The following is a 12,500-nucleotide window of genomic DNA, read 5'->3' as shown; positions in this document are numbered from 1 at the left end:
GTGTGCACATGTGTGTGTGAGTGTGTGTTTGGTACATGTGTTAAATCAGAGTGTGTGTGTGTGTATTTACAGCTCACAATTTACAGGCCAACCGTAGTGCGCCGGGTCTATATAAATCACCCACACACACTCACACAAACACACGCACACACACACGCACACACACAGTGTTGTACAGCTCTTTCATGTTCCTGTATGAGCTAGGAGAGTTGGATTTAAACGAATCTTTCAGGACAAGGAACGACGTGAACAATGATTGAAAAGTTACAGACCTTCTGCCACACTCACACACATAAAGACACAAACACACGCCCGACTCAAACACACACACACACTGCTGGGAGAGTTTCATTGTTAGGACAGGATGGATGTGCAAAGGAGTCTGGGTATTTCCCAGGAGAGCCTTGAGAACAGTGATGAGAGCGGCCTCACACACAGTTATACATTACCCTGCTCTCTCTCTGTTTCTCTTTCATTCTCTCTCTCTCTGTCTTTCTCTCTCTCTCTCTCCTTCATCTATCTTCATTTACACAGCAGGAGCCGTTTTAGCCAGGGAGGAGTCACCAATCTGTCTTTTCACACCACGCAGACCCTATACGCTCTCTCTGGGAGCACAGGGAGAGGGAAAGAGAGAAATTTGGGTTGACAGGGACCGTGGCAATGTTTTGGTAGTTTGGTGGTGTGTGTGTGTGTGTCATGCTCAGATACTGTCAGTGTGTCCTTCTGGCCAGGGTGTGTTCTAAATCAAGCCTAACACATCCTGTCCTGTTGTCATGGCAGAGCCAATCACAACCTCTGGGGAGAACCAGGGCTGAGCCCTGGAGGGGAGGGAGGGGTGAGGAGGAGAGGAAAGAGGGAGGGGAGAAGAAAGGAGGGGAGAGGAGAGGAGAGGAGGGGAAGGGATGGGGAGGAGAGAGGAGAATGGGGACCAGGTAATGTTTTACCTGCTCTGCTTGTAGGTCTGAAGGACAAATGGAGGCTAGGAACAACAATAGACTCAGTTTAGAAAGAGAGAGAAAGGGTGAGAGAGCCTTATACACACACACACACACACACAGTTGTATCAGCACAATCTAAATGTCATACTGATACACAGCAGAAGCTCCAAACTCCTTTGATCATTATTTCCTTTTCCACTTTCCACCTCTCTACCTCTCCCTCCCTCCCTCCCTCCCTCCCTCCCTCCCTCCCTCCCTCCCTCCCTCCCTCCCTCCCTCCCTCCCTCCCTCCCTCCCTCCCTCCCTCCCTCCCTCCCTCCCTCCCTCCCTCCACCCCTCCCTCCCTCCCTCCCTCCCTCCACCCCTCCCTCCCTCCCTCCCTCCCTCCCTCCCTCCCTCCCTCCCTCCCTCCCTCCCTCCCTCCACCCCTCCCTCCACCCCTCCCTCCAGAGGGCAGTGTAGCTGTCTAGTACAGGGTGATTTATTGCACACCTCTGTCCTATGAAAGCAGCCAAAAAGGCAGTGTTCACCGGCAGCATCATGCTACTGGAGGCACACACATTCCTACATACATGCACTTAGACACACACACACACACACACACACACACACATGCACACTGTGTAACTGTGCAGCTGACGTAATTAAAGAGTATTAGCATTGACCTAACACTCAGTCCAAGAGCCTAATTTAAACAGAACAGAGCAATACATCTGTCACACACAGATGTAGTGATGTATTTGAGTGTGTGTGTGTGTGTGTGTGGGAGGGGGGTATGTGTTTGTGTGTGTTTGTGTGTGTGGGTACAGCCTGACTGATGACCCTGTACCTGCGAATGGTGCGGCACGAATACTCTCAAGGCTGAAACAGAACAGAATAGGGAGGAGAGAGAAAGAGCCACTGGCCATTTCTCTAGCCTGCACAATCTCTCTCTCCCTCTCTTTGTTATTTCACTCCCCTCGCTCTTTCATCATCTCTCCATGTCTCTCAGTCTCTCTGAGGTTTTCCAGAAAAGGACCTGACAGAGACCCTCTATAACCTCTCCTCTCTCCTCCCTCCCCCCTCCTCTACACCCCTCACTCCCCCTCTCTCCTCCTCCGCTCTCCTTTCCATTCCTCTTCTCCCCCACTCTTATTCCCCTTTTCTCTCTTCTCCTCACCCCTCCTCACCCCTCTTGTCTCCTTTCCTTCCTTCCTCTCCCTCCTTCCCTCCCTTCATCCCCCTCTCCCTTCCTCTCCTCACATGGTGACCTTCATAAAGACTCAGATGATGAGAGATGTGAAGGATGGGGCGAAAAAGGTGTTTCCAGTGTGGCAAAAGAGAGAGAAAGAGAGAGACAGCGAGAGAACGAGAGGGAAAGCTTAGGGTTAGTTGAGGTAAAGAGAAAAATAGAAAAAGAAAGAAGGGAGAGGGAGCGACGAGGGTTAGCTGAGGGAGGGAAAGAAATGGAGGAGAGAGTGGGAGTTGTAGGGCAGCTGAGGTAGTGGACCATGTCAGTGTGTCTGACTCATACAAATTATAATTCATACCATGATAATTAGTACTCTAGGGAATCTTGCCTCTCTATCCCTATTCTCTCTCTTTCTACCCGTCTCTCTCTACCTCTAGAGGGGAGAGGGGAGAGGAGGAGAGACCCTACCTGGTATGGATAGAGCGTGACTCCCGCGGTGGTCCGGTACTGGTGGGCCTGCAGCGCCGCCGCGCTCAGCACCGCCGTGTTGCCGTGACTCCCAGGACTGTTGGGCGCCAGAGGCTGGGCGGGGACGGCCGTTTTGGCCGGGTGACTCGGCGACCCGTTCCTCCCCAGCCCCAGGCTGCTGGGCTTGGACCCGTGCCTGGGAACGCCCCCCTGGTGGCTGGGGCTGGGGCCTGGAGCCTGGGAGGCCAGCAGGGGGGCCGGGCTGGAGGTCTGACCCAGGGAGGCTGAGCCGGCCGGGCTGGGGCCAGAGGCAGCGAGGCCTGGGCTGGGAGTCTGGATGGAGGGCTGGGGGGCCTGCTGCGGAGGGGGGCCAGGGTAGGCAGAGGCGGCTCCAGCGGAGGGGAGTAAGGCCCAGTCTCGGGGAGGGCCCGGAGGTCCGGAGGGGCCCTGGTGGGCGGCGCGGCCAGGCAGGGAGGGGGGGAGCTGGGGGAGAGGTCCCAGTGGTCGAGGGTGAACACCATGTGGACGGCCTCCTGCTTCAGCTGGGTCAGGTGGGTGGAGCACACGTCGCAGCGGCTGTCCCGCTCGTTCCACGCCCGCCGCGAGCTGTTAGGGACCTGGAGCTTGTCGTGGAGCAGGAGGGAGAAGGAGGGATCCTGGAGGGAGAGAGAAGGAGAGAGAGAAGGGGAGAGAGGGAGAGAGAGGGAGAGAGAGAAGGGGAGAGAGGGAGAGAGAGGGAGAGAGAGAAGGGGAGAGAGGGAGAGAGAGAAGGGGAGAGAGAGAAGGGGAGAGAGGGAGAGAGGGGGTTAGTTCTTAATATTGACTGGTATCAATAAAGAGATGGTTCGAAAATTAGCATTCAATGCAGCAAACCCTGGATTAAATCATTCAGACAGAGCTTCTGAACACAAACTGATCAAACGCTCACTGCTGTTTTTGTAACTGACATACAGTAAACACGCTTGAAACGTTGAAGAATTTGGAGAGGAAGAGAGAAAATGACACCTGGTCCAAACACACCTGGTCTCAGCACACTTGGTCCAAACACACCTGGTCTCAGCACACCTGGTCTCAGCACACCTTGTCTCAACACACCTGGTCTCAACACACCTGGTCCAAACACACCTGGTCTCAACACACCTGGCCCTAACACACCTGGTCTCAACACACCTGGTCCAAACACACCTGGTCTCAGCACACCTGGTCTCAGCACACCTGGTCCAAACACACCTGGTCTCAACACACCTGGTCTCAACACACCTGGTCTCAATACACCTGGTCCAAACACACCTGGTCTCAGCACACCTGGTCTCAGCATACCTGGCCCTAACACACCTGGTCTCAACACACCTGGTCTCAACACACCTGGTCCAAACACACCTGGTCTCAGCACACCTGGTCTCAGCACACTTGGTCCAAACACACCTAGTCTCAACACACCTGGTCTCAACACACCTGGTCTCAGCATACCTGGTCCTAACTATAACAGTCTTCTAGACCACAGCCTTTTCCTGGCACAAGTAGAACACTTAGGGTGTACATGATTTGTGTCACCCAGATACTTAGATCATATGGATCAATCCCAAAAGGGCTCAAACGCACCTCATTCAGTCAGCCCTGAGGGTCGAGGGGAATGGATTTCCAGGAGGAACAGAGCATCGAGTGAAACTCACCCCCGACCCCCCCCCCACCACCACACACACACACACACACACACACACACACACACACAGTCTGGGGAGAGGGAGACCAGCTCAGCCCTGTCAGGGGGGCGATACAGCTCTTAAAATACCTCTGTGTGAGTTATGAGTATAAATATTTATAGAAAACCCCGGAAAGCCATCTATCTGCCTAGAGGAAGGGAGGGAGGAACACACACACAGACACACACATACACACCCCCATATTCAACATACACACACACCAAACACATATACACATAAAAAAATATAGAAAGGCACACACATTCACACATTGACAGGCAGCACAAAGTCAGACACACTCCCATGTTTACCCACAGACACAGTCACACACACACACACAGACACACACACACACACACACACACAGACACACACACACCCTGAGGGAGTCCCAGGGGGGCGGACAGCAGAAGAGCAGGGCATACAGATACCACAGTGACAAATTGACCCCCAGTCTACCTCCCTTCACTGTCACACACACACACACCACACACACACACACACCACACACATACCTCAGACACACACCACACACATACCTCAGACACACACCACACACATAGGTCTCAGACACACACACACACCACACCAGTCCCATCTCTTCCTATCACTCTACCCCAGACAGAGACAGCTGTAAAGGATGGGACACAAACACTTCATAATCTGCAGGTTTGTTGCCATGGACACACGCATGGCAGTTTGAAATGTGCTAAGGGCATGCTCTCTCTCCCTTCCTCTCTCTTTCCCTCTGTCTCTCCCGCTCTCTCTATCTCTGTATCCAGGACATGGACAGAGTAAGGGGGAGCAATATGTCTTTGACATGGAACCGAATACATCCTTTCCCCTCAATCTCTCTCTCCCCCCCCCTTTCTCTCTCCCCCTCTCTCTCCCTCTCCCCCCCTCTCTCTCCCCCTCTCTCCCTCCCCCCTCTCTCTCTATCTCTCTCTCTCTCATCCCCCCCCCCCCTCTCTCTCTCTCTCTCTCTCTCCCCTCTCTCTCTCTCTCTCTCTCTCTCCCCCTCTCTCTCCCCCCCCTCTCTCTATCTCTCTCTCTTCCCCCCCCCTCTCTCTCTCTCTCTCTCTCCCCCCCCCTCTCTCTCCCCCTCTCTCTCCCTCTCTCTCTCTCTCTCTCTCTCTCTCTCCCCCCACCCGTCTCTCTCTTTCTATTTCTTTCTCTCTCTTTCTTATCCTCCTCTGCTTGCCATTTCAGCCCCCTCCGTGTGTAGTCCTGTGTGTGTGTCGTGAGGGCCCTAACACGGTTAGCCTCATGACACAGGTGAATCGAATCAGAGGTGTGTCTGTGTGTCTCTGTGTGTGTGTGTGTCTGTGTGTGTGTGTGTGTGTGTGTGTGTGGGGGGGGGGGGGTTTGTGTTTGTGTGTGTATGAGCAGGGACTCCAGTGACCCCTGACTCTGGTCAACTGTCCATAAGCAAGTATATTTGCTTTTATTTATTATTTTTGTGATCAACGTTTATTTATTCTATTAGGTAGGAACAGGAGTAATAACTGTAAACCAGGAATCTAAAAAATAACCACAATAATACAAACGTAAAAAATACGAAGAAATAGAAAGACATGTTGGTGTTTCTCGTTCTTCTGGAACCATCCAGCTGTGAGCTCATATTTACGGACATTTGTCTCCTTGAACGTTGTGAACGATAAAAATAGACATGGGTTCAATAAAGCTTGATTTGATTTGAAAGCTCACATCTGGCAGGAACACACTATATGCCCACGAGCCTTGAGTGAGTGTGTGTATGTGTGTGTGTGTATGTGTGTGTGTAACAGATATGAAAGTGTTTGATAGAGACATGTGTTTGTGAAGCCTAATCAATACATGAATAATACAGACATGGTGGTTCAGATTTTCAGTGAGAGTAACAATCAATACAGAAGTAATGGACACACACAGAGACACTCACACACACACTCACACACACACACACACACACACACACACACACACACACTAATCAGTGTAAGTATATTAGTTGACATTATAATGAATTCATACATATGTAAATATATGCATACACATTTTGTACAGTATAGAACAGTTTCATGTGGACTGGTTCATGTAGTCTGTACAGTATAGAGTTGTTTCATGACCGGTTCAGAACATCGTGGTCCAGATGGTATCAGTCCTGTTCTCTGGAACATAAACACAACTACAGGGAGGCCAAACCTGCATCAAATACTGGTTTGTTAGGAGCTCAGTGTGTGTGTGTGTGTGTGTGTGTGTGGGGGGAGGGGTTGGTGGTATAAAGACTACCTTGTTGCTTCAACGAATTTAAAAGATGGCATGAGACTAAATACACACACTCGTACACTTGTGCACACACACACACACACACACGTACACTTGTGCACACACACACACACACACACACACAACATCTATCCTGACGGATATGACTGGCTGTGCTAATGCCCCAAGCAACATCCATTACTCCTTCCTTGAGGGATAAAGGGATGAAGGGAGGGGGGAAGGGAGGAGGGGATGAAAAGACAGATTGAGAGAGAGGGACAGGCAGGGATGGATGGAGGTGTGGGTTGCAAGGGAGGTAGAGAGGTAAGGAGGAAGGGAAATATGGTGGGTGGAGGGAGGTGAGAGGAGAGCTGGAAGGAGGGAGGGAGGGAGGGAGGGAGGGAGGGAGGGAGGGAGGGAGGGAGGGAGGGAGGGAGGGAGGGAGGGAGGGAGGGAGGGAGGGAGGGAGGGAGGGAGGGAGGGAGGGAGGGAGGGAGGGAGGGAGGGAGGGAGGGAGGGAGGGAGAGAGGGAGAGAGGGAGAGAGGGAGAGAGGGAGAGAGGGAGGGAGGGAGCCTCTTTTGATAAACGTACAGAGTCATTACAGATGCCATGACATTCTGCCAACAGGTAATAAAGGCCATCTGTGTAGCTAGAGATCCTGTTACACACACACACACACACATATAACAACCACAAACAACCACACACACACCACACACACACAACCACACACACCACACACAAGCACACACTTGTACAAACACAAGCAGCCCAGAGAGCTATAAAGCCAACATGGTGCCCAGTGCTTGAGATGAGGACCCCGTTGTTCCAGATTAGCTGAGGTTGGGGCAGCTGCCAAAACGCCTGAACAAAAAGACTCAGAAATAACAACAGTGTTCTCAGATCTCGATCTGAATGATGAGCATGTGTGTGTGGTGTGGTATTGTGTGTGTGGTGTGGTATTGTGTGTGTGGTGTGGTATGTGTGTGTGTGACTGTGTGACTAATATACCACAACACTAAACTACAACTAAACCAACACACTCAGACTACTCAACTTGTAATAGGCCTACAGGATATCGCAGCATTTATCTGTCTATCTGTCTGTCTGTTTCTGTGGCTGCCTTGCTTAGCTCATCATGATCAAGGAGAGGATGGAGAGAGGAAGGGGAGATAGATGGACAGAGGACGAAGTAAGGAGGGAATGTGGAAGGTAGGGATGAACTGATGGATGTAGAGTAAAATGAAGGGATGGAGAAGAAAGCATAGAGGGAGTGATGTACGTATGGAGAGAAGGTGAGATGGAGGGATAGAGGAAGATAATTAGGAGAATCTAGGGCTGGAGGGCTTAAAGGATGGAAGAAGGCAGAGAGGGCTGGAGGAAGAGAGGAAGGAAGAGACCCATGACCACAGGAGTGATGACCTCAGTATCTCAGTTTGCTAACAACCACTTTGAGAGTCCTGATTTCAGAAGACGCTAGCCTGTACATTTCTGTCTGTGTGTGATTCATACGCTGCTAGGAGGCAGTAGACAGAAGGATGCTATTACTGTGATCTGAGGGGACCAGACAGGCCTGCCCTGTGTGTGTGGGTGTGTGTGTCTGAGCATGCGTCCGTGTGCATGTGTGTGTGTCAGGTAAAGAAAAGAGCTAAAAGTGCTAGCTTATGGGATTTAAATAAAGTCAAGTTTATTTGTATAGCACATTTCAACAACAAGGCAAATCAAAGTGCTTCACATCAAACCATGAACCCTTGTGCTCACAATGACCCGAAGATGACACAAGGGTTGAAAGCATCAAAACATGATGCAAAAGAAAACAAGATTTACAAAAGATCCTAGCGAAACTCCTCTGTCTACCAGAAATCATGCATAAAATTGGGTTCCAACCCTTCCTCTCTCCCTTCCAGTCCCCCCTCTCAAGAGGAGAGAGGGGGAGAGAGGAGCAGGAAGGAGGGATGGTGGGGGGTGATAACATGGAGTGGAAGGTTTGGGGGGTTGCACAGGAAATGGAGCTAGTCTTACCCACAATGCCGAGGGGTGAGGGTTTATCGGCATGTAATAAGTTCCAGACCGCTACCCACAGGAGGTAATACCAACCACCTCTCTCTCTCTCTCTCTCTCACTCTCTCTCTCTCTCTCTCTTGCTCGCTCTCCCACACAATTACAATTCAGTCCAATTTTGCTTTATTGTCATTACACATTAATACAAACACACACACACACACACCCACACATACTAGGAAGGTCAGATTGTGTTGTGGTGTTGTCTATGCTATGTTAGACAACATGACGGAGAATCAGCCACACACACACACACACACACACACAGGTGTGTCTCAGCAGGTCTGAGATTAGTGAAGCAGTGTGGAAGCAAAGCATCCGGTCTCTAGCAGCTGCTCTTAGTGCACACACACACACACACACACATACAGTATATTCACACACACACACACATACACACACACACATACAGTATATTCACATACACACACACACACACACACACACACACACACACATACAGTATATTCACATACACACACACACACACACACACACATACATACAGTATATTCACATACACACACACACACACACACACATACAGTATATTCACTTACACACACACACACACACACACACACACACACACATACAGTATATTCACATACACACACACACACACACACATACAGTATATTCACATACACACACACACACACACACATACAGTATATTCACATACACACACACACACACACACACACACACACATACAGTATATTCACATACACACACACACACACACACACACACATACAGTATATTCACACACACACACACGCACACACACATACAGTATATTCACATACACACACACACACACACACACGCACACAGGCACAGGTCACCCACAGGTTTCTCAACCAGACTATCCTTTTCAGTCAAGCACACACACATACAGTATATTCACATACATATACACACATGCACACACATACAGTATATTCACATACATATACACACATGCACACACATACAGTATATTCACATACATATACACACATGCACACACATACATACATACATACATATACACACATGCACACACATACATAAATACATACACACATACATACATACATACATACATACATACAAACATACATACACACACACATACATACATACATACATACATACATACATACATACATACATACATACATACATACATACATACATACATACATACATACATACATACATACAAACACATACCCACAAGATATGTCTGTCTGTGTGTGTGACATGAGTGGAAAAGAAATTCTACATTTAGTCATTCAGCAGACGCTCTTATCCAGAGCGACTTACAGTAAGTACAGGGACATTCCCCCGAGGCAAGTAGGGTGAAGTGCCTTGCCCAAGGACACAACGTCATTTTGCACGAACCGGCAACCTTCTGATTAATAGCCCGACTCCTCAACCGCTCAGCCATCTGATTCTAGCACCCAAATGGCCTCCCAATGGGAAGTGAATGGGGATATAGAGTGGGATAAGAGAGGAGGAGAGAAAGAGGGGGAGGAAGAGGAAAGGGGTGACATTGGAGACTGATAAGGGGGAGGGGAATAGAAAAAGAATGGAGCACAGTGTGCGTGTGGATACAGTGTGTAGCTAGCACTCTCACTCAGTGTGTCTCGTGAAGGAGAACCACAGAGGAATTGCTGTGTGTGTGTGTTTTCATGGTTTTTGTCTGCTGGTGTGGTGTATGTGGTTCATTTCTGTTCCTGCATGGAGTGTGTGTGCTTGCATAGTTTGCGTGTGTGAAGATGGAGTTGTGTGGGCGGAAGGTCAGTAACACAGTAGCAATAAATGACATCAGAAACATTCCATCATTATTTAATACACTGGTGGCACAGACACACACATACACAGGTCACCTACAGTTCCTTCAACCGGACCATCTTTCTGAGTCACACTCACACTAACAACAAACCTTACTTTAAAAAAAAAAAATATATATATATATATATTTAACGGTTTCCTAAGATACCTAAGATACACTTCCACTTTCCCAGAAACCTCTTCTTCCATGCAGCGCCCAGTTGCTATGGTAATTAATGTCCAAGTTTCTATGGTAACGTACTCCTATTGTTTTTTTTTTTCTTTGTTATTAATGTACTGTCAACATCATCAGGGAATACACCGTATAAGTGTGTGTGTGTGTGTGATATGTACTGTGTGTATGCTGGTCTGCCAGTTTACTGCAGACAGTTTGTCTGGTGTGTGTATTTTACAGTGTACGTGTGTTTGTACATTCATATACTGTATGTTATGTGTATATTTGTAACCTGTGTGTTTGCACAGTGTGTGTGTGTGTGTGTCTGTACTAGATATATGCTAAAGTGGGTCAGATGGCTGAGCGGTTAGGGAATCGGGCTATTAATCAGAAGGTTGCCGGTTTGATTCCAGGCCGTGCAAAATGACGTTGTGTCCTCGGGCAAAGCACTTCACCCTACTTGCCTCGGGGAAATGTCCCTGTACTTACTGTAAGTCGCTCTGGATAAGAGCGTCTGCTGAATGTAGAGCCAAGGCTTTTGTTCTTCAGGCTAGTGCAGTTTGTGTATGTTGAGGACCCTAGTGTAAACAAACTCTACTGGCCCCAAACACCCACACATACACACCCATACACATACACGCACATACACACACACTGATGCTCAGCTTCTGTGAAAGTTGTTGTCAGATATGTCTTGTCTCAAAATAGCTGTTTTCTGGGAGAGAGACTTCTGTATTTGGGGGCATGGGAGAATCACACACACACACACATTCACACACATTCACACACAGACACACACAGACACACACAGACCTACAGGGTTTTGGTATTCATTCAGCTATGAAAGTCAATCAAACGTTGCACATTGGGGCACAGACAGAGGCCATGGACAGTCACACTATAACAACACAAACACACACACTCTTCAAACCTACACACACTACACACACACTATGTACGCAAACATGAAATACTGAAAGTGGCCTAGAATCTCATGCATCAAATACAAACCAAACATATATGGGATCAATCATCAACCTCTCTCTTTCTCTCTCTCGTTCTCTCTCTCGTTCTCTCTCTCGTTCTCTCTCTCGTTCTCTCTCTATCTCTCTCTATCTCTCTCTTTTCCTCTCATCGTTTTCCTTCCTCTTCTCAGCTTTTCTCTCTTGTTCTTTAAAATGTCTTGACCATTCCTCCCTTTTCCTTTACTTCTTCCTGTTTGTCTCTCCATCTCTCCATCTCTCTCCATCTCTCCATCTCTCTCCATCTCTCCATCTCTTCATCTCTCCATCTCTTCATCTCTCTCCATCTCTCCATTTCTCCATCTCTCTCCATCTCTCTCCATCTCTCCATTTCTCCATCTCTCTCCATCTCTCCATCTCTCCATCTCTTCATCTCTCTCCATCTCTCCATCTCTCCACATCTCTCCATTTCTCCATCTCTCTCCATCTCTCTCTATCTCTCTCCATCTCTCTCCATCTCTCCATCTCTCTCCATCTCTCTCCATCTCTCTCCATCTCTCCATTTCTCCATCTCTCTCCATCTCTCCATCTCTCCATCTCTTCATCTCTCTCCATCTCTCCATCTCTCCACATCTCTCCATTTCTCCATCTCTCTCCATCTCTCTCTATCTCTCTCCATCTCTCTCCATTTCTCCATCTCTCTCCATCTCTCCATGTCTCTGTTTCTCTCTCACAACCCCCAGTATTGCACCTCCGCTCATTATAGCATATATGTAACTCTCAAGGGGGCTGTTCAACTGTCTGTAAGACTTGTAAGTGAGTGTGTGTGTGTGTGCATGCGGAGTGATTGTGTGTGTTTGGTGTGACGCTAGATTCTCATTAATATCTGCTTCAGCAGCTGTGTTGTCAGTGCCCGTGTGCGAGCAGTAAGATAGCTGCCTGCATCTGTG

The 12,500-nt window shown here is 48.7% G+C and overlaps 1 protein-coding gene across 1 annotated transcript in view; it reads right to left on the bottom strand.

Annotated features, from left to right (window-relative positions):
• The window catches only part of kif26ba (kinesin family member 26Ba), a 63,022-nt gene that overhangs the window by 38,441 nt on the left and 12,081 nt on the right, over positions 1 to 12,500 (bottom strand). The window contains 2 exon segments of the mRNA XM_084668461.1: positions 2,578 to 3,026; positions 3,029 to 3,233. Coding sequence (XP_084524587.1) covers positions 2,578 to 3,026; positions 3,029 to 3,233 — 654 coding nt within the window.

The sequence above is a fragment of the Hypomesus nipponensis genome, chromosome 12, assembly GCF_054491055.1.
Source record: "Hypomesus nipponensis isolate SF chromosome 12, ASM5449105v1, whole genome shotgun sequence".
NCBI classification, from domain to species: domain Eukaryota; kingdom Metazoa; phylum Chordata; class Actinopteri; order Osmeriformes; family Osmeridae; genus Hypomesus; species Hypomesus nipponensis.
This window is presented reverse-complemented; position numbering and strand designations above follow the sequence as displayed.